The sequence below is a fragment of the Astyanax mexicanus genome, chromosome 16, assembly GCF_023375975.1.
Source record: "Astyanax mexicanus isolate ESR-SI-001 chromosome 16, AstMex3_surface, whole genome shotgun sequence".
NCBI classification, from domain to species: Eukaryota; Metazoa; Chordata; class Actinopteri; order Characiformes; family Acestrorhamphidae; genus Astyanax; species Astyanax mexicanus.
In genome coordinates this window covers 32691627-32716315 of record NC_064423.1, presented here as the reverse complement: position 1 = coordinate 32716315, position 24689 = coordinate 32691627, and the positions used below count along the sequence as shown (strand labels likewise).

The 24689-nt window shown below is 40.0% G+C and overlaps 1 protein-coding gene across 1 annotated transcript in view; it reads right to left on the bottom strand.

Moving 5' to 3' along the window:
• Positions 1-24689, bottom strand: part of LOC103030160 (A disintegrin and metalloproteinase with thrombospondin motifs 7) — a 150160-nt gene that overhangs the window by 39896 nt on the left and 85575 nt on the right. The window contains exons 19-23 of the mRNA XM_049465710.1: positions 22689-24389; positions 20363-20515; positions 19708-19881; positions 19409-19555; positions 10347-10545 (exon numbers count right to left, since the gene is read on the bottom strand). Coding sequence (XP_049321667.1) covers positions 10347-10545; positions 19409-19555; positions 19708-19881; positions 20363-20515; positions 22689-24389 — 2374 coding nt within the window. The remainder of the gene's footprint in view (positions 1-10346; positions 10546-19408; positions 19556-19707; positions 19882-20362; positions 20516-22688; positions 24390-24689) is intronic.

Genomic DNA, 24689 nt, shown 5'->3' with positions numbered 1-24689 from the left:
AATCTGTGGTCAGCATGTTGGTCCCTGGTGACTTAGTGGAAAGTTGGCTGCAGACACTTGTATAGAATTTTGTAACACCAAAGGAAAAGGAAGTGACTCATCTTCAGCTTTTGTCTTGGTGGAGATGATCAACAACTGTGTGTAGGCACTGTGTTCAGTGAAAAGTAATGCATCATACATCCAGAAAGCCTGTGTAGATTTTTAATAACCTTTAATAACATTAACGTGGTCTTGTAACCAGTGGCCCTACCTCAGGGGTCAGCAATAGGCGACCCCTAAGGTAGGGCCACTGGTTACAAGACCACAAAATAATGGTCTTGAAACATCTGGATGAAACATCTGGCCTGTGAGGTTGTTTGAACTATAATGAACGATAATGAAAAAATAAATAAATAAAATGCTTCTCTGACAAGCTTTTGTCGCTCTGTCGCGCTCGGCGTGACTTTAATTTCCACTTGTTTTCATTTTTCCTCTCGATCTCGGGCTCCCTCTATACTTATAACAGTGTTTTATTCCTGCTCTGTCCCAATTCACTAGCCGGGGCAGTCATAGTGTATTGGACCACGACTCTTATGACACGGGTTTAATTCTGTGTGATAAGATGTGTGTTTATTTCCCTTATTTTCCTTTCTTCTTGGGTTTACCTACTTTGAGATCAACTGTTCTGCAATTGGGTTCAACAACCCTCTGGGCTGGTGAGCTACTAGTCTGTAGCAGCACTCCAACCCATTACACTTCATTTTCCCAAAACAGATTTTTTTTTTTTGTGGTCCGCCACATACTGGCTTGAAAAATATATGGCCCAAGGCCAAACTTAATTGCCGACCCCTGATCTACCTTTTCTGAACATACACTCCAGTGCACTTTTCCAACAGGACAATGCTCGTCCTCGTCCACATACTGCTCCCATCTAAAGAGGTTGCCTTAAGGACACAAATACTATGCCATGGCAAACTATATCGCCATACCTACTGGATGTCCATGCAGAGATGTCTGTCATGTTGTGTTACACATGAGTTACTCACTAGTTCTGTATGTGTAGCTCAACAAATATGACCAAGAGTTAGTTTAAACCCATGTAATGTAAGTCCAAACTTCATTTATTGTTCATGGTAACTTTAAAAACTTTTATCTTCCTTTTCGAATAGCATAGTAATCCATCTCTTTCTTCTAGATGCAACCATGTATTTTCAAAAACAGCATTCACTGATGAATTCACTGTCAAAGCAAATCAGTGTTGATGAACCTCTCTTAAGGAGCAAAGTCTACACCAAAGCTGAATACTGACGAGTGGAATGTTGACTGCAGACGCTTATACTGAATTAAGCCTCTGGCACTTAGAATAAAGATGAATGGGCTTCTGACAGAACGGAGAGCATCTTCACCCGAATGAATCCCACTAAGAGTCTATGAAGAATCATCAAACAGCAGATGTATTCCTCTGGACATTAGTTTTCCTCAACGGATGAACTGCGGGATGCTATTTCAACAAGCCCTGTAGACAGACTGACTCGCCCCCTGACCCAAACTGCGTCTGATCATCATCAGCGTCTGACAGACGTCCATTTGACCTGTTCACAGGGCTGCTAGCCAGTCGCCGAGGGCAGGAAGAGCAGGTCAGGACACAGCCTAGACAGGAGACAACGTTCCTTCCTCCAGCCCCGCAGGAGATCATCAGCTGAAGACAGAGCAGCTCTGAGACAGATTGCAGCACAGTAAAGCCATTCAGACCAATGCTGTGGTTCAGTCTGAGTATCACCGAACACAGAGTTCCACTGCAAATCTGTTCAAACAGGTCGGCACATAAAAGCTGAAACCATCTGCATGCCTGTTCAGGAGTCTACACACACACTGCTGTGACATCTGCTCGTGTTTTACTAATGGCTCAAGCTAGAAAAATGAACAACATTGTCAGGAATGTCTAAGTAAGTAAGAAGTGATAAGAATAGCACAGGGCCATAAAACATGGAAAGGGAATGGAAAAACAGGCCGAGTAAAATACCTCACCATGTTTCCATCCTGGCTAAGTTATTTTAAATAAAAGCACAGTCAAAACACCACATATTTGGAAACTCGAGAATTTTAGAATGATGTTTGGAAATGTTGCTCAGTGAATGGTGAGGAGTTATAAGGGAACATGGTTGAAATCCTCCTCTAAGAATTGAGAGAATCCTTCAAGCTCCTGGTACAGATACAGCTATATATAGCAGTGTAGCACTAAACTTCAGTAACCTAGCTGCTGGTTAACTATAACTAGCTAACCTTAGAGCATTGCATGTCTTCAGAAAGGGGGAAGGTGATGCCACAATTAATAATTATCATCAATTCCTTCTTTGTGATGAGGAGCTGAAATGAGCTATTATTTACTTTTATTTTTCTGTTCCAACTTAAGGCCTAATCCCATTTCACCCCTTGGCCGTACCCCTCACCCCTACCCTCTGTTTTGCGTGTGGAGGGAGCAAGGCCAATTGTGCTCCCTCTGAGCGCCGGCAGCTTGATGTATCTATTATTATACTTCATTACAATGTACATACTGTGTCAGGCCTGGTGCTAAAGACACACCTGTTTCTCCTACACTTACTCGCTCTACCTGCGATCTCCAGCCTCTAGACTACAATACCCAGAATGTCCCTCACTCTGACATCACTCACTCACATGATCACATGACACTGCACATGGCACCTCAGGGAATTTAGTCACCAGAGTATTGATTTCACCTGTTTACCTTTACTCCACACTCACTTTGCTGAGTATTGGCTGTTTTTTTACCTTCATACAATTTTTTTTTTCTTGCCTATTATAGCCTTGTTTTGTTATTCACCAACTCTGATTCTTGTCTGCTCTCTGATTTTGCCTTTGCCTTCTCGGGTATGACCCCTGGACCCCTCACCCCTACCCTCTGTTTTGCGTGTGCACGCCAAAGGACAGGGGAGTCCTGATTCTTCTTAGGCTGGAGGGGTAGGTTATGGGAAGGAATACGGCTTCTTAGCCCTTCATACGGATATTTATCAGATGCACACTTTAAACCAAGGGGTATGAGAACCACTGGTAAGATGGAGGAACAAATGACCTCACAAATGTATTTTTTTTTCTTGTTAAAAGTGACAATTAGCCTCAATTAGCCTCTTACCATAGTTTACTGTTTAGTTTTAATGTTTTATTGCTGAATTCTTCATATCAAGCATAAAAAAGATCACTATTAGTTTGTCTCAGCTAGCTAACTTTCCCGTTCCACCTTAAATGGTGCACCAGATGGCAGGGGCTGCAGCATTTAAGGCGGAATGGAAAAATAAAATAAAATAAATGCTAATTAAGGCTAATTTCAGCTCCCCTTTACAGAGAAAATAAGGAATGGAGCATAATAATTAATTTCTGCACCCTCTCCCCTCTTTCTGAAGACATACAATAAAATAAAGCCCTAAAGGTAACTAGTGATTTAGCAGCAGCTAGGTTACTGAACTTTAGTGATCTTGATGATGAATCGGGTGCTTGAAGGGTTTCCCAATTCTTAATGAAGAGATTTCACCCCTTCCCCTTGTAGCTCTATTTCAAGGGGAAGGGTTAAACTCAAAAATAAGGGGGAGGGGTAAGTAGTAGGGCCAAGGAGTGAAATGGGATTGGGCCTGAATTCTCAAATGTGTGGGTTTCCTTGGTCGCTGTTGTCTTCATCTTGCCAGTGATTCTCAGCCCTGATGGACACTGCGAGCTGGACAGTGCTTCACTATCTGTTTCATAGCATCAGTTAACTTGATTTTCAGATCCTAAGCCATCTGCTTGGAGAAGCCCGGAGGGTGCTAAGGGTTTAAAGAGGGTGTTTACTGCAGTCTGAAACTGTCATCAGCTAACCGTTCCATCAGCTGCCTGACCAGACCAGAGTTGGTTTTAAATTGAGTTAAAAAACAATAATAATCAATAATAAAGCAAATATGAATTTAGAACATGCAAACCTTTGCATAGTTTTTACAAAAACATTTTCACAAGTGCTAAAGTCAGGGTTGGTACACTTCTGTGATGCAGTATTAATGCAGATATGTATAATAAGATCTCAGAGCAGGGGTCGGCAATTCATTTTGGCCGTGGGCCAGATATTTTCCAAGCCATCACGTGGCGGGCTGTTTTGGAAAATGAAGTGTAATTGGATAGAGCGCTACAGACTAGTAGCTCTCCAGCCCAGAGGGTTGTTGAATCCAATTGCAGAACAGTTGATCTCAAAGCAGGTAAAATAATAAGCAATCAAATAAGTGTTAAAGCAAATGCGAAGAAAATGCAATTTTTCATTGGAAGTATACTATTATTTTGAACTATGTATCTATTATTATTATTTTTTTTTCTAATGTTTCCCATTTTCTCCCCAATTTACACAGCCAATTACCAACCCACTAATTAGGACTCCCCCTATCTCTAGTAATGCCCCGAAACACCAGGAGGGTGAAGACTTACACATGCTTTCTCCGATACATGTGAAGTCAGCCACCGCTTCGGAGGACAGCGCAGCGACTCGGTTCTGATACATCAGCTCACAGACGCCCTGTGCTGCAGACATCACCCTAGGAGTGATGTGGGGAGAGAGCGCCATCTACCCACCTGGAGGGAGCAAGGCCAATTGTGCTCCCTCTGAGCGCCGGCAGCTTGATGTATCTATTATTATACTTCATTACAATGTACATACTGTGTCAGGCCTGGTGCTAAAGACACACCTGTTTCTCCTACACTTACTCGCTCTACCTGCGATCTCCAGCCTCTAGACTACAATACCCAGAATGTCCCTCACTCTGACATCACTCACTCACATGATCACATGACACTGCACATGGCACCTCAGGGAATTTAGTCACCAGAGTATTGATTTCACCTGTTTACCTTTACTCCACACTCACTTTGCTGAGTATTGGCTGTTTTTTTACCTTCATACAATTTTTTTTTTCTTGCCTATTATAGCCTTGTTTTGTTATTCACCAACTCTGATTCTTGTCTGCTCTCTGATTTTGCCTTTGCCTTCTCGGGTATGACCCCTGGACTGTTACCCATTATTGGTATGTAGTATCTCTCTGGCTGTTGTTTACTGGTATTGACCCTGTTTTCTTTGACCATCCCCTGTGCTTTATTTAATGAAGTATTCATGTTACATCGGCAGTTGTCTGAGCTTTGTCTTGCTATGCCACATGCAGCCTGAGAAACTGGGTTAGAATTGTTATTCTGGTGTTGGAGAAAAGAAACAGATCCAGTAAATTATTGGTCCTGGTCAATATTTTCTGCTGTTGTTTCTAAGCTTCATCCACAACAATACTGAGTCACACCACATTGTTAGCGCTGAAAAAGCAGAACAAACAGCTAAACACTGACAAACTTTTCACCTTTTAAAAAAAAAGAAAATAACAAGAGATTTAATCATTTTTCTCAAATCTTTCTTGACGCAAGAATGTCTTACTTTGCCAGTCGTTCTCAGCCTCTTTCACTGACTCTTTCAAACCCAATAATCTGAGGAGGGCTAACATATGTCATTCCCAAAAATAAAAGTGTATAACCTGCAACACAACATACCTGCACACAAATCAGACTTTAATTAGCACAAAGAGCCAGAGCAATTTTCTCAGACCTCCACAAATGACAGCCCTGTCTGTGGATTTCAAAGCAGCGATGGGGTAATTGCACGCTGTGAGACGGGCGTGCTGATGACTTCTGAGAGAGAGAGGAGCTGTGACTGGAATTCTTTATAGACACTGAAAGATAACTGGCTGCAATGAACAGGACTTCAGTTTTAGGTGATAATTCTGCTCTGTACTTCATCTGTAGTGATTTTGTCCTTTACACTTAACTTGAGGTTGGGGTACCAGATATTTCTTAGTATATGACACAAAAAGTACATCCCTCCTATTAACTTCTGGTATCAATTACTTGCATAATGGGCATATTCCCCCAAACAATTAACTCCCCATCAGTGTGTAGTCTTGTCTACAGTGTTGTAAGCCATAAGAGCAAGTTACCATTTTCTTTACTGGAAAGTGTAACTTAATGCTGCCAGAGAACTACAATTATGTAACTTCTGCTAGATACATTTTCCAATGTAAAGCGATATAAGCTGGCGGAAGGGGAACAGGGCCATTTTTCACGTACTAAGAAACAAAAACACAAGCTAATCATAGCTGAATAAGTTTAGTCACATTGAGGAATAATAGACAAAGATTTGCCTACTTGAAGTCATGTTACTTATATTTTACTTACTATGTATTAACCGAATACCCAATACTGAGGGTGAGTCAATAAATACGGAATTTTTGTGTGATGAAAAAAATGCAAATAAAACTTTTAGTTTTAGAATTAAAAGATCAACTTCCAGAAGATTGTTATTTTAACATTTTATCAATGGTTATGCATATACATTCAAAATTAGTTTAGTAGCTCAAAACACAGATTTTTGCTTTGTGACCTAAAGCTCAAAAGCGCAGTTGGGTTATGCAGCAGGACAATGATCCAAAGCACACAAGCAAGTTCAGAAACTAAATTAAGGTCCTAAAATATTAGTGACTTGAATCCCATTAATATGCAAGGCTTTAAATAGAACGTTAATGCTAGAAAATTCAAACAATTATGCAAAAAGGAGTGGACCTGTGTGTAAAACAGCTAAGATCAACCACAAGGCCTGATGTCATGATGTGTGGTGCAATATTGTATGATGCCAGAACTGTGCTCTTTATTTTAGGAACTTTGACAGCCCAATGTTACGTAAATGAGGTCCTGCAACCAGTGAAACCCCTATTTTTTGGAAGCACTATTCCAACAGGACGATGCTCATCCACATGCTGCTGCCACCTCAAAAGCTTGCCTTAAAGACATTCTATGATACTATGCCATAACCAGCCATATCCAGAGACGGAAATTGTGTGGGATATCATTGATCATGTTGTTAATGGTCCATCAGAACAGCATAATCTGCAAACACTGTGCGAAGGTTCAAGCTGCATAGGGTGGATTATCACAGGACACATTAGGAACCTCTACAACTTAGGCTGAGACATCTACCATGCTGCATATACTGTATTTTAGTATGTGTAGGTCAATTAATATATGACCAAGAGTTTTCCATATCAGTCTTAATCAGATTTTTTTTACTTTACTCCGATATAGAAAATCAGAGTATTCTTTTAACATGACCACCTGAATAATTGAAATATGAAGTTTATGTAAACTCATTCAATGTTTTTTTTTCTTATTTTTCATCCTGTTTTTTTCAGTCATATTACTGTGCTTAGCTGTTCATATTCTTTAAAGCTGAGAGAGTCGGGCTCTGGCTGTTTTTGTGATGCGCAATGATTGCGCACTGAAAAAAAAAAACTCCACTGAGCCATTAGTACAGAACAGGAGTGAAAGGGCATGAAGCCATTCAGCCTGAGGGAATTACCGTGTTTATAAGTCAAGCCGCTGCAGCTCGCTGTGGTGGAAAGTGTGTCTTCTGCCTGGGCAGTTATACCTGACTGCAGTGTTATTCAGGTGGAATTGTTCCAACACATTATTGGACATATATTCTGTGCACACAGCAGAGACTGGTCAATACACAGACACATATAGGCACACTGATTTCTGGAAAAAGTGGCTCATCCCATACTTTAAAAGAAAAAAAAAAAAAACAATAACAAAAAAGTAAACAGTCTTGTACTTTGGCCATTTTGTCTGTTCTGGCCAACCTATCAGAATTTAACCAAGAATGCCTCTCTGACTATAGAGTCAGAGTCTATGGAGATCCATATATCCGCCCATAGACCTCAGTTTGTGACCCAAAGCTCAAGCGCAGTTGGGTTATGCAGCAGGACAGTGATCCAGAGCACACAAGTGTTTCTGACTTTAAATTTAATCATGCTTGAAAATCCTCCATTTAGGCAAATTCAAACTATTCTGCAAAAAGGAGTGGACCAAAATTCCTTCCTCCAAAGCACTGTAAAAAACTCATCACAAGTTACTGCAAACTCGGAAGATCGGAAGATGCTAAATGTCTGCACAGCTTCAAAAATGAAATGTCCAATCCAATCCAACTGTCAGATTTTGCAATGAGCATGCTGGTCAGTGTTCAGCTTCACTCACAAGATATCACCTCACAGCATATACAGGTGTGAGCACTACCAAGCCATCCCCTAAGTACATGACCAAAGGACTTTCCTTAATGTCTAAGGACTAATAAATGAATGGGAAGCTAGTCTACAGACCCATCAGACACCATCTTACTCAATGGAAAATTTCCATTATAAAGAAAATATAGTCCACTACTAAGCTGTAGGATCCCTAAAACCAGCCTTAAAGGTTCTAAAAACTCAAACTTAATTAAGATTTACATTTTCTACATTATACACATCCACCCTGGAGAAATTACAGAGTTACCATTGCCTTAAGAAAGCCCAAATAAATGTTATGGGCAAATTCCACCCTGGACACCATGTTTTTGAGTTGTTACCGACAGGTAGATGGTCCAGAGTTATTATTAAAAAAGTAAAAAAAAAATCAACTCAAAAATAGTTTTTACTTTACGCCAGTACAAACACTAAACAGCACAATATAGAACTCTCTAAAAATCTATTTTTATAACAGATTTTAACATGGAACTGTGCAATATTTTAATATTTCAATTTGTAATTTTTGCATTTTTTTTAAAAGTACAATATTTAATTGTTTTATAGGGCAGTGTGCAATTTTTCATTATTTGCATATGATTTGTTGTGTGTTACTGTTATCTTTAATTATATTATTTTTTACTGTTTATGACACTAGAGAGAATTGGGATTGCACCTTATTCTCATTATACTTATATAGGCATAGTAACAAATAAAGATATTCTATTCTATTCTGTTTTATATATCTGCCAGAAATGGTCATATAAATCCAATGTAAAGTCAAGTGTAGTGCATGAATATTGTAAACAGCATTCTGTGATTTTAAACACAAATCCCACAGTCTCCACCCCCACTGTAGAAGACTATTCCTTTTCTTTGTATTGGTCTTTAGATCCTTTACTGATGTTCAACGGCAATAAAACCTTTTCCACTGAAGTCCTTTTAATAACTCAAATATAATAACTCCCTATTGAAACAGTTCTTTAAAGTACAGATGAACTGGAATGCCCTGATCGCTGCAATTTCATTACCACGACTAGAATGTCTGAATAGTCTTTTCTCTGCATCTGATTTGCATTTCAATAAAAAGCAGTTATTTCACACAGATGGCTTTGGCGAAACTTCTAATGCTTTAAATTTCTATCATTTACTGAAGAGAATATGAGACTTTGTCAGCTTTAGCAAGATCCCTAGGTATTATATCTGTGCATTCTGTGCATGTGTGAATAAAGCAGAGTATAAACTCTTTTTCAATACCATTGATTTTGGAAGAACAGTGAATAAAGAGTTGTTCCAGTACTTTTATCCATATAGAGTATAGAATAGACGTATACAGTATGCAGTCAAATCCTTTTCCATCCGTTTTTTTCATTGTGTTCTAGCCGAACGCTACCTGGCTCTCTGGCGACCTCTAGATGCTGTGAAATTTCTCATTCCATCGTTTTTTCATTCATGTTAAATGGTCTAGTTGTGGTCTGTAGAAAGAATAAATGCCATGTGAAAAAAAACATGCTCAAGTGTTTCTATTTAACTCTGCTTTAGATCACTGAATTAGAGGTCTCTGAAGAAAGACAGGTTTTGGCTCTTGCTCATAAATATTCATGAATGCAAATATATCGCCTCTGATTGGATGACAGCACTGAAGCAGAGCACGCCTACCTGCCTCCCCCTAAAGTCAATTTTACAGCTCTAAAACTCAAAGGACAAAATGTTTTCAGAGATAAAGCCTTAGTTATAAAGATTTAGCAAGGGCAACAGAGGGAGCTTTTTGAAAACTGGAGGTAGAGCATTTTAATCATTTATTTCATTTTATTTATGTAGATGTTTTATGATAAGTTTTATGTAGATAAACCTGTTATTACATATCATTAATTGCCAAAAAAAAATCAGTACAGACTGTGTATCACTATACCCACACAGGAAATAGGAGTAGAATGATTTTCACACATAGTGTCCAAATGTTTGACTGGCACTGCTAATATAAGTCAGGAGTACATCTTTTTTAAACTGTGTAGGTGTGTTATTTATAGAAACACTATATTATATTATAATGGATTGGTACATATACTCATCTCTAAGGTAAATTAGAGCATCCATGTATGTGGTGATATCTCATAAAGTGGACTGTGATTGGTAGACAGCTCTAATAAAGTCACCGTTTAGAGTTTATATAAGTATATATAAGGAGGCTATGAAATAGTGAGATCACACTGATGAGATATATTGGTGCTGCAGGGCACCACTCACCTGCGGTGGTGCTGTCACAGTCCTGCAGGTTACACTGGCGCATGTTTTCCGGCCATGGCTCATGGTCGCACTGGGCCTGCTCTTCTTCTTCTTCTTTCCCCTCCTCCTCCTCCTCCTTCTCCTCCTCTTCTTGCTCCGCCTTTATGTTGACACACTTGACCAGCCGGCGCTGCATCCCTCCGCCGCAGGACACCGAACACTGCCAACAAACACACATGCAAATGCCTGAGAACCACTCCGACCATCTGCAGACCGCTCACCCAGCGCCAGCTGAACACCGGACTCATACTTTCTTCAGGAGTCTGTATCAACCGAGCTCTGAGGTGTATAAAGTGCAGTGGATTTTACTGACTTCAAACAACTTCAAATACAATCACATAATCACATGACAAATGTCACGGGATAGCAGAATGTCAATCATATTGGGAATGTCTGCCCATGACTCTATAAGTATAAGCTGTGAGGTACTATCTTGTGAGTGAGGATGAACAACACACAATGCCCTTAGTAGACACTAGTTCACTATTTTATTATTACAAGTCAGTTTTATTTTCCATTTAACAAAACTAAACAAATAACAAAACACTATGAAATAATAAAAAGAAAAGGTAACTAAAACAAAACACTATGAGCTATGATGATAAACTAAAAGACTGAAACAAACAAGCAAAAATAACAAATAAAGAAACAAACTACATAAAGCAAACATGGAACACTTATGACAAAAACATAGCAGGTCTGAGGCTAAACAAAACAGATTAACAAGATCCGGACAGAGTAACAGGACACGGTCAAACAAAAACCACGACAGAGAGCAAAGGAGTACATGGGGTATTTATACACAGGAACACACTGGGGACACCTGTGGAGGTAATGAGGGGGCGGAGTTACAAATGAGACACAAGGTAATAACACTAATGACTAGGGCAGGGCTAGGGCGGGGCTAGGGTGGAGAATGGACAATAACAAAACAATGCCATGTGCTCAAAAAAGCACATGGCTGGGAACACAAGATAGGAAAACAGAGGGCAGGAGCACAGAAAACCAAAAGAGGTATATTTTGTATATTTTTCTGTAATCTTTTGTATATATAAATGTATTTTTATTTGTTAAAATATTTTCCTGACCTGTTTCTCTGTGCTGCTGCTGTGCATCGCACATTTCACCATTGTGGGATTAATAAAGGATTATTTTATCTTCTCTTATCTTATCTTAACACTGGCCAATGTGCTCATAGCAAGGCGAGGTGAATTATGGGAGTTGGATGGCCAGATGGATGGCACCCGCTATCAGACCTCAGACGTTCTGCTGCGTTTCTGTTCTGTTAGTTCTCTGAGTTCCGGTTTTGGTTTATTGTTTCGTTTGCTGCTCCGTGTCCTTCCTCCTTTTCTGCAGAGTGACAGATCAATAGTCGAAATAACTGAAATCATTTTTGGTTGCACAGTATTCTGATAGTGAAAAGTTATTTTTAGCAGAACTCTCAACTCCAAGACAGCCCAAAAAGCTGCAATCATCACATCTGAGCCTCGTAACTGTGTACACAAATGTACGTAACTGTTCAAGACAAAGCAGTTTTAAGCTTTAAAGGAGTCCCACATCTGTAAAGCCCGAGAGCTGAGAAGAAACGTGACAAGTTTCTGTGAGGCCGGATCAAAGAATGCCTTTAATTAAAAGCTAAGGAGCATTAATACAATGTAGATACACAACCTGAACCCTGTCGAGCGGCGCACGTACTCAACGCGGGTCGGGAGCTGGAGAACACAAAGGCTCCCCTGGGGCACGGAGTGGTATCGACGTGGCGAGGGATTAAAGGCAGCTTTTATGCATCAAAGCTGGGTTCTGCTGCGAGGGGTACGGTGCAACCACCATGAGTCACCAAATTGTTGGATGAGCACTGTGAGCTCAGATTCAACTGCTGAGTAATTGCTGGATTTGACTGCCTCCTTCTCTGCCTCCTATCTTTACTGGAGCCGCACGTCGTTTATTCCACCAGCCTGTTCTAACCGTCTGAACAAACAAGGCTTTCAACAACAAAGTCAGCCTACATGTCAGTCTAAAGCCATCTCTCCACACATTGACTAAAGTTTGATGTTATTTTATAAAGGTTTGTAGTGAAAGAAGTGTTTGCTGTGACTGTGACTCTCTGAGCAAAAAAAAAAGTAAAAAATAAAGTTTCTTTAAAGTCTAAATAGAAGAAAAAGTTCTATAAGGGCCCGGCCTGGGACCCGGCTACCTGCTAGGCCTCCTCCTATGACTAAAGGAAGGCAAAGACTCTTTGTATTCCCTTTTCATGCTCTATGTTCCTACTTTGGCTTGTTAATTTCAAGCTCCTCAGTTCTCACGCCGGAGAGCTCTCTCTGTACCCCTCGCTGAGCGGCGCACTGGTGTGAGACTAGTGTGTCATTTCTAACCCCAGACTCCCCGCCTGAGGCGGACCTCGGTTTTCAGTTTCAGGAGGAGCTCTCTGAGTCCTCTCAGGATTTTCCACTACTTCTTTAAGTCCTTCTTGGGATTTATTTCCTTTATTGTTTTATTTAAGAAGTAGCTCTCCACTTGGGTGCACTTGTTTTATTAACCACTGTGTTAATGCTGCGCTGTGCTCTCATACAAATGTTTATAACACAAGTTATATGCAATTATAAAATAAAATATGAAATAAAATGTGTTTTCTTTCACTTTAGTTCATCATCTATGGGGCAAGGTGTGCTTTGCACAAGCCTTATTTTTAAAAAAAGCCCTGAATTATGTTTTCTCTAAAATAGACCAATATACAGCAGTATTTTCCTAAAACTGATCAATTTTTAAACTTTAAAACCATTACAAAAACTAAAAAGAGTATAAACTCTTTTCAATACCACTGATTTTGGAAGAACAGTGAATAAAGATATGTCTTAGTACTTTTATCCATATAGAGTATAGAACAGACCTATACAGTATCCAGTCAAATCCTTTTCCATTCATTTTTTCCACTGTGTTCTAGTCGAACGCTCTCTGGCAGCCTCTAGATGCTATTAAAGGTCTAATCCACCTTTTTTTTAATTCATCTTAAACAGTCTAGTCTAGAGCTGTTTTTTTGTATGAAAGGGCTCAGGGATTTCTATTAAAAAACTATAACCAGTCCAGCCCACTAGCAAAAGCTCTAGTTAGAACTGGAGAAACAGTAACATGCCACAGCAATTCATGGAAATATGGTGTTGTTGATACTGGAGAGCAGCACATCACCTCCAGACTCTATAATACAGAATACAGATGTCACACCTAGGGTCAAAGGCGCTCCTTGTCTCTCCCACACTCAGCTCTACCTGCGATCTCAAGTCTCTGTACTACAATACCCAGACTGCACCTCACACTGACATCACTCCCTCAAACAGTAACATGACCCTGCACACGGCACTCGCATAAAGATAATCACCAGAGTATTAAATTCACCTGTTCCCCTCTATAGTATATATACACGTTCACTCCACACACACACATCTCGTTGAGTATTGTCTGGTTTACCACACTTTACGAAGCGCTTTCAATTCCTGTGTTTACTCTGTCCCGTGTCCCGACCTTGTTTTGTTCCTCTACAACCCTAATTTTTGCCTGCCCTGTATCGCCTTGCTTCGTATGACCATTGGACCGTCTCTGTACTTTGTATGTGGTATGTTTAACTCTAACTGCTGTTGTTTACTGTTATTGACTTTTTTTTGCATATATAATATGATAGTATACTAGAATATACTAAACTATATACTATACTCCACTATAGTATACTATAAGATATAGCTGAAAAACAGCCCAAAAATGCAGAGCTTACCAGTTTTTACCCCCAAAAAACATGAAAAAAAACAGTATGTTTTATTTTGAGGCAAATAGCAGGGCGTCTAAGCACCAACCAAAGTCACATACGTAATACTTATACATAAATACATAAAAGAACAACTATAATACTGAATAAATGTATTTAGTGGCACCTTGAAGTGGACTCTGCAGATTATGTGAACTAGATTGACTCAATACAACTTTTGTAATGTTATTTAAACTATATAATATCTGTGTTCTTGAAAACACACTAATTAAAAATCCTCTGCTGTAGCAGCGTTTTACCCTGCTGGAGAAGACCAGCATGTCCCAGCTACAAGGACAAGCAGCAGCAAGGTCAATGTGAGCAATGTGAGAGTTTTTCTGAGGGCGATGCATGCTTAATATCCGCACACTTTAACCACGCTTTTTTTTTTTATCCAAATGCAGTTAGATGTTTAATGTGACTCTCACTTTTAGTATTACACACTGCTTCACTGCTTCTTAATTCTAGAGTGTAATGAGCACAAAGGCCATTATGAACATCAATATGAAAATGAAGCACTCATCTGTGTCGAGTACCTCAGCACAGCCGGAGGGAAACTCCATGCCCTGAACTCAAGAACATGACTGTGCACAAAACTAATTGGCAGTTATCACAGAAGAACTGAACAGAACGAAATATTTTTCAAAATATCTACTACATGTGAAATAGGCAAATCAGCCACTGTATGTAAAAACACCATTGGTGTAGAATAGGGCTGCATGATATTGAGAAAAACTGACATTTCCACAGTTTTATGGAAACATCATCACAAACAGTCTGGGAAATTCCAAGCCGTTTTTTTTTAATACGGTGAACAATCTCTTAAAACCAAAAGCCCTCTCACCCACTGAAAGTACTGAAGAACACTGCAATACCTTCATTACATTCTTCAGAACAAAAATTTCTTCAATCCGTTCTACAGTCTCAACCTCCTCAACTCTACCCATGCAGAATACAAACTCACAGCCTGAAGTCTCCCAGCCCCTCAACTGTTTTTCAGTGGTCTCACAGCAAGAAGTGGAAGGTATTATCAGGAAAATAAGACCATCCACCTGTGCCCTGGATCCCTTCCCTACTTCACTGGTGAAAGGTAACATCTCTGCCATAAGTCCTCTGATCACCACAGAAATAAACCACTCTCTTCAGGCTGGGCATGTTCCAACTCCTCTAAAGGCTGCTACAATCAGACCAATTCTTTTGATTGGTACTCCTAACCAGACTCTATCAACCCCAATAACCAGTATCACATTCTCTGGCCACAACATTCCACTCTCCTCATCAGTTGCCAATCTTGGCGTGAGGTTTGACCCACACCTCACCTTTGAGCCTCATATTAAACACCTGTGCAAGATCTCCTTTCACCACCTCAGAAACATTTCCAAACTTCGCCGTACTCTGATGCAGAAAAACTGGTCCACGCATCTCCTCTAGACCTGACTACTGCAATGCACTTCTCCTTGGGATTCCTGGCAAGAGTCTTCAGAGGCTACAGTATGTTCAGAACAGCGCTGCTCGGATCCTGATGAGAGTGCGAAAATATGAACATATTACACCCATCCTCCGTTCTCGAACCATCAATCTCCTGATCATAGTGGTAGTGCTTTCCATGGTCTACCTTTTTGATATCTGTTACTTACACCAGTACACCAGTGATGACTTTCTTCTTCAGGACATTCCAAATTGTTGTACTGGCTATGGTCTATATTTGAGCTATGACTCTGAATGATTTCTTGTCTCAGCTTCTCAAAGCTTTACAATTGTTTTTTTCTTATCCATAGGAAGCTCTCTGGTTTTCATCTGGTTGTTTACTCCTCTAGCTATAAATACCTAAATGTAACTATAAATACCTTAATCTAAATCTAAACTGAGCAAAGACATTCAGAACAATGTATATTTTGAATAATCAATGGAACATTACACACCTGGGGAACAAAACACACTTGCCAGTCACATGTTTTAATACTTTTGCTCCAAAGAAAAATAGTGGTTTCACTCAAAAGGTGCTATCTTCTAAATCTAGAAATAAACGTTTAAATGTTGATCTTTTAATGTCAAACCTAAGTGTTTACAGTCTACAGAGGAAATTAAGGCATTGTCCTCACTATTCCAACACTTTTGGAGGGGAGAGTATATATGAGCAAAAAATTACATTACTATATAGTGTAGCCCCAGTGTACGATGTGTTTATGGTGATAGTAAGCTGAACTGCATGTCCTTCTTCCCGCTAATCCATCTTTCCACTATAATTAAGTGAATCACCTCTTTTAGTAAGTCATTTCAGGCCACACGGCAGATGCTTTTCCTCCTGCAGGGTAATGATGTAAGGCATAAACTGGAGTTTGGGAGTTCATCCAGCTCTTGGCACAAAGTTACCTGGGTCTTTCACCACTTCCCATGTATCCCTGGAGAAGCCGTGAGTGTACTAGAAAGCTAAAGGTCTCTGGGGAGCTTTTCCCTTTGACTCTGAGAGGGATCGCTGACTTGCTCTTCGATCCGTGCAGTTTAGCTTTTTAAGGATGCCAATAAATCCCTTATTACTCCACACTCTGGGCAGCCTTACACTTTTTTTAGACTGCCTGTTTACAACAAGGAGCTTCTGGAGCCTCTACCCCTCCACTTTCTCCATTTGGACTAATAAACTGCTTTGCGTCATCATGTACTGCTGCAGTTAATGTGATTAATTGGGAAAAAGACCACCAAAAAAGTTCCTCTTTCCCTAACTATAGTTGCTAAGTAAAAAAAATATGTTTAGTATGTGAAGTTTACTTTTCATGGTCTTACATAGGAGATAACAAGGATGGCATCATGCACACTGCCTACAATTACAGTTTGTTAAATGTTAGGGCTGCACATAATTTTTCCATTATATGTTTTATTACGTTTAACTAAATTATTGAATATTATTAAAATAATTTACCAATACTAGTGAAAAAATATATATTTCCCTTAATATTTAAAACATTTTCTTTAATGATCTTCTCTTGAGAAACAATGCAGTTCTAGCACAATTCCCTCTCCAGAAAAAAATCCATGCCTGCTTCCCAAAACACAGACTTTCATACTGTTATGAATGAATAATATAAAATCAATGATGGCTACGAAACAACTTATATCAGGTCCAAGAGTTATTCAGTAATATAATATATTCCTGGAGCTGGGCTCTGAAAGGTCTAGCAGATTAATGTACGGTGCTGTCGCTATGATCAGAGGATTTCTGTTTGAATTAATTTGAAGTCATTCGCCATCAGCAGCTGGAGTCTGAGAGAGCAAAGTTGTGATGTTTGTCAGCAGAGGCGTCTGTAAGCTTAAAGTTGGATGAATTTTTAAAAATATTGGTGGTTGAGTTTAGCATGTATCGGAGGAGGTGTGTTCTGGTCTTCATTTTACGGAGCCTAGTGAGGTATCAGCAGTTTCATTCAGCGATGTAAACATAATTATTTATGTTTACATGTGGATTAAATGACAAAACTAAATCTTACTGTCTTACATATCGTTCCTCTTTGCTTTTCGCTTTTATCTGTTAAAGTCTTAGAACCCAACCTTACACTCTGCGCAAGGTGCGTTGAAATGCTCATTGCTATCTTAAACCCCATGAACAGTCTATTTAGCAAGGTTAGCAAGCTGTGCTGTAGCTTTCATTTACTTCACTCACTGTCACTAAATGTAAAGGAGAAATAAGGAGAATCTTCACTTAAAGCAGAACTCCGGTATAAAATGGACTTTTGGTGTAGTAAAACATGATAAACAGTACTTACCCATGTTAAATAACTTACCTCCATCCTCCCACAGCTTACTAAGATACAGTAATTTTGTGTTTCTTTCCTAGCACTTTGTACAGCGGTCATATCGGGGCATATTTTGCCCCAATAAATCAATTTTTACAACATGATCCAGGCTTAGAGCTGAAGTTAGCATTATGGGATGTAAACAATGTTTTTTTTTTAACTTCTTGTGTAATTTTTAAGTGATTAATGCCTCGATTCAAATGTCAGGGCTCTCCGGATTCTACCAAGGAAGCGCAAAGCTACTTTGAGCCTGAATAACAGTGGAAAAAGCAATTTATCAGGGCAAAATATGCCCTGAAATGGCCGTTGTACAGGGTGCTGCGCAAAAAGCACAAAATTACTGGATTTTAGAAAGCTGTAGGAGAGCGGAGGTGGGCTATTTAACAAAGGTAAGTACTATTTATCATGTTTTACTACACCCTTAGTCAATTTTACAACGGAATTCTCCTTTAAGATTAATCTATTGTGCATTGATGTTGTGGACTTTTTTTTTTAAACTGAAACGAATACTAGTTAATAGATCACAAAGGACAATTTGTAAAAATTGTAAAAGTTAAAAATACAACTACATATAAACATATTTTTATGAATAAACATAAATTGATGTACATTAAATTACATTTTAACTTAATCGTTATTAATAAGTTTCAGTGTTAAGAAGAAGGAAAAATGTCAATAATCTTGATTAATCACAGCAAATGCAAGCACAATGTTATTTTTTAAAATTGATCGACTGCCTTACTTTTTAGAATTAGGATGTTAACCCTCCTATTAAGTTATTATATTTGTCAGAACCAGCAGTGGTGTTACCGGGTCATATTGACCTGTTGCATGTTTAATTATCCAAAAGATATATGAAAAAAATCCTAACAAGCAGTGTGAATATTTTATTACTAACTCCATTGCTAATTATTATCAATATAATTAATATTTAGTGCAATGGTGTTCTCTAACAGGTAATGGTTCATTTAGGATAATTCACTCGTTTTTCATTAAAAAATACATGTTTAACCTTTTTTTAAAGTTTCCCTACCTTATTACTTTTGAAAGACCAACATATAAAACAGTAGTTTTCCATAACACTGAAACATAACATTGCAATTATGTTTTACTTTTAGTTTTAGCAGGGGGTGGTTGCAAATATGTGAGATGAACCATTTTCACATTATATGTTGATTACACTAATTAAGAGAAGCAGAAGAAGTTTCATACCTAAAAAATACTTTTAACTAGTTGTTTTTAATCTTTAAGTCTTTAAATCTTTAACTTCAAGACGGGTCAATTTGACCAGTAACATAACAGGAGGGTTAAAGCACAGAAAGTCTTGTCTGGTGTGATGTGATGTGTTGCACTGGCCACGAAATATATTTAAATATTAATTCAAATCCAGCAGCGCCTGAAAGCGCCAATCACGTGTACCAGAGACTCCAGAACACAATGCTCACCTGACCCCAGGATCCGGTTATCCACTGGGAACAGGGCTGGATATTGCAGGGCTGTATGTTGCTAGGCTTCTGCTCCTCATCGCACCTCTCATCCTCCGGGCAGGTGACCAGCCTCTGCTGCTCTCCGCCTCCACACAGCTCCGAACACTGCGGGCAGAAATGAGATTGTAGCAATGGGAGGCCTGCGTCTACTTTTGATGTCGGCAGGCCGGATCTGAAGGGGAACTCGAGTGCTGCTGCCTCTGAGAGACGGTGGATGACGGAAGACAAAAGGGGAAAACGTGACTGAGACGTCTCACCTGTCCCCAGGAGGAGGAGTACCAGTCCAGGCAGGGATGGGAGTTGCAGGGCAGGCGGATCAGAGGCCTGGGTAAGGCGGCCTGGCAGTGAAAGGGCCGGAGCGGCCTCTGGTCTCGCAGGGCGTAGCACTGGATCTCGCGGAGCTTCACGCCTCCGCCGCAGTTCTTCGAGCACTGTCAACAGAGGACAAAAGCATGCTCTCAAACAGAGAAGACAGTGTGGCAAATCAATGCCCAACGCGCCATGTGTGTCACTCTCAGCTGGCCAGCTCTGATGTTCTCTCAGCTGGGCAGTTGTACTATGTATTATTATGTGATTATGTGATTATCTCTGTAGTACATTTCTTGCAGAGTACATACAATATATGGCACACTGACAGGCTTGTTTTCATGTTCATGCCAGCGGCCATGTGGTCTTTCGAAATCTATTGTGCTACCCTTTCTCCCAACGCTGTGGGTGCTTCTGTTTCTTTTATCTACTCCAGCATTGCATTATGACAATATATGATGAATATATACGATTACACAAGCAAAAAAAAATGATTACATAATGCACTGAAGATCTAGGCAAGAGCATGCACGGAATGCATGAGGTATGACGTCACCGAACTGAACTGATATTGTCTGATATTGTGTGCTCTGTAGACTAGGTCACCTTGGTCCACTGGCCCAGCCTCCATGCAGAGCATGGGCGTAGGTAGCAACGACGAGCTGGAGCCGGCCTCTTCGCCACGTCACACTCAGAGTCGTTGCCCGTGCTGCACTGCACAGACCTCCAAATAGCACCAAGCCCACAGGTGGTGGAGCACTGCACAACAAGAGCACCCATTATCCATCCATACAGTAGGCCAGGAATACATTCACTTCAGTTTCTGAATCAGTTTCTCTGATTTTGCTATTTATAAGTATATATTTGAGTAAAATTAACATTGCTGTTTTATTCCATAAACTACAGACAACATTTCTTCCAAATTCCAAATAAAAATATTGTCATTTAGAGCATTTAAACAGAGCTTTCAGACCTCAAACAATTCAAAGAAAACAAGTTAAATTCATAAAGTTTTAAGAGTTGAAAAATCAATATTCTGTGAAATAACCCTGTTTTTTAATCAGAGTTTTCATACATCCTGGCATGTTCTCCTCCACCAGTCTTACACACTGCTTTTGGATAACTTTATGACACTCCTGGTGCAAAAATTCAAGCAGTTCAGCTTGGTTTGGTGGCTTGTGATTATCCATCTTCCTCTTGATTATATTCCAGAGGTTTTTAATTTGGTAAAATCAAAGAAACTCATCATTTTTAAGTGCACTCTTATTTTTTTGCAGAGCTGTATATATACTAAACTTTCCTGGTGTTGTGCTAAATTCTACCTCAAAGCCAGAATCTGACTCTTTTCAAGTGCATGCAAATTCCACAGCATAATGACTGTAACCGAGTCGCTTGGATTGCTTTTATTTCTGTTTAGAAATAATTCTTAATCTACAGTTACAGTAGATACAAAAATCGCCAGCTTATTCACTGGTTATTTTTCTTTTTCTATTGTTTAATGAGTGATGATAGCCTGCCTCAACTTTCTGTAAGTGGTCCACAAAAGTACAAACCGTCTAAGAGTGTTTTTTTTCACCTAACTTGTTTGTTCTGGACCTTCAGACTCAATTTCAATTTGCTTTGATCCAAAATAGCTGGTCTGGAACAAAGCAGCACAGTCTGGAATAAAAGATCAAAATTTGGTCCGACCAAAGGGGTCTTAACTGAACGCTGGTCCGGTTTGTTTGCCGCATAAACAAACTGTTCTTTCAGACCAATTACAGGAAGTTGAGGCAGGGTATCCTTACCTATTAATCAAAAAGAATAAAAAGCAGAAAAAGAACTTTTGTTGAGCTGAAATCTAACTCCCGTTTTTATGCACGCATGTCAAGCAACAGTATAAGCACAACAGAATATGCGTGAAAATTATATATATATATATATATATATATATATATATATATATATATATATATATATATATGTAATGTAACTGTAGATGAATCTTTATTTATGGACAGAAATTAAAGGAATCCATTGGGGATTCTGTTACACTCTTTCTACTACACGAATTTTGGGCACCTAATGAGGATCTGATTCTGGCAGGACTGTTAACCTGTACAGTCATCTGGCCAAATTGACAAGATTCTTCAACCCAATGAATGTAAAGTACAGAGAAACGCAGCTCATGTGGGTGATGATAAAAGGATGAACAAAATTCTTTAAGCTGCTCACTAAACTGAAGCGTGAAACCAAAATTAACTGGAACAAATGTATTGATTTGGCTTTTAGTTCAGACTTTTAGGTGTAAAAATTACTTAAAAAGAGTTTTACTCTGCAAATCATTCAGATGATTTAGAATGTGGCCCAAAAAAAACTGATTATTTTTTTTTTGCTTCAAACCAAAATGAAAAGTCTACAAGGTCCTCGCCAAACAAGGTACGTATGAAAGCACCCTTTATTTCTTGGAGTTTTTTTGTTGGCAGATTGGTCTGATTTTAAGCCATTTCTTTGCAGAATCTGAAATCCACGATTCCATCATTGAACACAATGAATCCAATTTATTTTGCAACACTGTAAGAAAAAAAAAAGACCCCAAAACAACTTTAGACTCTTAGAGCAGTCTGGTTGGTCTTCTCCTTCACCTTTAAGCTCTTCTCTAATGGAATATACCTCCATTCTCTAAGTCTAAAAGTTTCATGAAGTGTGATACATTTTTGGGGCCTCTGTTTATGTGATTTAAAGCGAAATGAAGCTCTGAAATCCATCAAGGTCACAATAATAGAGTTAGAACAACATAAACTCTGCACTCTTGCCTTATCTCATGAGATGCCTATATTAGAAGCCCATGTTTCTGATATCCAGAGATGATGTATTCATTATTGTTCATCTGCATGTATTTGGGTTTGGGATATATTATCAGAGGAATTCTGTGAAGGAATGGATTACTCACGTCACTCCAGTTTCCGGTGCTCCAGAAGGCGCTGGAGGTTGATGGAAGTGGGGAACACGTGTCTGGCTCAATGGAGCCTGGAGTCTGAGTGCTAGGAACCTGAGATTGGGTTGGTGAGGGGTCAGGGGATGAGGGGTTTCCCACCCACAGCACTGGAGGAACAATGATTTCATTGTTATCAATCTCTGTCCAGTTAACTGAAGGAGCTGCGGTTGCCCACTGTTCAGACCAGGAAGTAACAGCTGGAATAGTGGTGTCAGGGGTATCTGGCATGATGGAGGTTTGAAGCTCTGTTGAGGTCCACAGGGGAGGCTGCAAATCACCATGTGATTCGGCATGAGGTAGGGATTCCGGTCCAGCAGATGAAGTCATGCTACTTCTTTTCTCGGCTGGATTATATGAAGGCGAGGGAGAGGGAGGAGTAGGCGATTCCTGAGAGAATTCATCGAAGGCTTCAGAGTTTTCACCAGTATCTTCATTCTGAATCCCTGGGGAGGTGCTGGGTCGCTCACTTGAACCCATATTCCATTTGAAAAAAGTAGTAGTAGTAGTGGTGGTGGTGATGTCTTCATAAGCATCAAACGGTAAGTCAGTACCAAATGGAGGAGGGGAGTTGGGTTGTTCCTCTTGTGGTTCCTCCTCTACTTGAAGACTTTCCCAATAACTTTCGCCTCCTGGGACATCTTCACCCAACTGCTCATTATCCCCCTCAGGCACCCTAGAATCCTGATCCTTTGGAGTTACAGGCAGGTCAATTGGACTATCAGTCTGAACATCTTCATAGTATTCATTATCTACTTCTTCATTACTACCATATGTATGAGGTTCATGTGTTGTATGAACATTTGGCATTGCTGCACCATTCAATGTAGTACCTACGCCATTGGAAGGCACCTCATCTGTTGGCAATGGGCTCTCCACAGTGCTGTGGTCCTGAGTTTTGAATGCTGGGTTCATCAGGTTTTTGGAGAGTCTGGTGTTGAATGAAGGCCGTGGCCTGGCTGTTGTGACAATTGGCAGGAAGTAGTCCTCAAAAATCCCATCCTCTTCTGAAGCTTTCCCATCTGGCTGGTTGTAATTAGGACTCTGCGGTTTTACGCTGGAAGGGGGGGAAGTAACGGATTGGGAGGTTAGAGGATTAGCACTGGAGGGTGTGAATGAGGTAGCTGAGAAAGGATCTGCTCCTTGCCTGTAAACTGTGGTAGGACTGGGTTTTGGTTGCTGCTGTAAGTGAATTCCTGAGAAATCGGATGCACCATTGCCTGCCTGGTCAAACGATTCGTATGAGAGATCCTCGTGAAACTTTATAAAGTTATAGTCGTAGTAAAAATCATCAACTTGATCGTTGTTCTTTACAGAGTTATCAGAATCTATGTGATTGGAATACGAGAAGTCCTTCTTGGCGATGTTATTAAGGTCATCACCACCGCCACCACTGCTGCCACGTGGCTGTGCCCTAGTTGTCCCAATGGGAAAGTTCTGCAAGTGATTGTCGTCAGGTATTGAGTTTGTCTCGCTGAAAACCTCTTTGCTTGAGGAGCCGCTTCCCGACCACTCCAGGTCTACTACATTCACAGGGCATTCCTGAACGTTGCACGAGAGGTTGGACGCGGGCTTAGCTTGGTGATCGCAGTCCACCCCGGTGTTCCAGCTGCACGTCACTTCCCGCACCTGCACGCCACCTGCGCAGCTCGCAGAGCACTGTGGAGAAATGTTAGAGCCGTTAAAGCCACCAAAAGCAAAATCTCTCTTCATCAAAAGGAATCAATGTGGGAGAGCAATAAACTACACAGAGCGCTGCACTGCAAACTGCAGTCCACAGAGGACAGAAACGTCTCGTTACTGTATATCTCTCAGTATTGATCTGGGACACACTGCTCTCTTTCAAACCGAATGATGAACTGAGACACTGAAAAACAAAATAAGAAGACAACCCTGACGTCACGCTGTCTCTGGGCATTCTGGGACAGAAAGTTGCACTTGTGAAGGATCTTTCTTCCA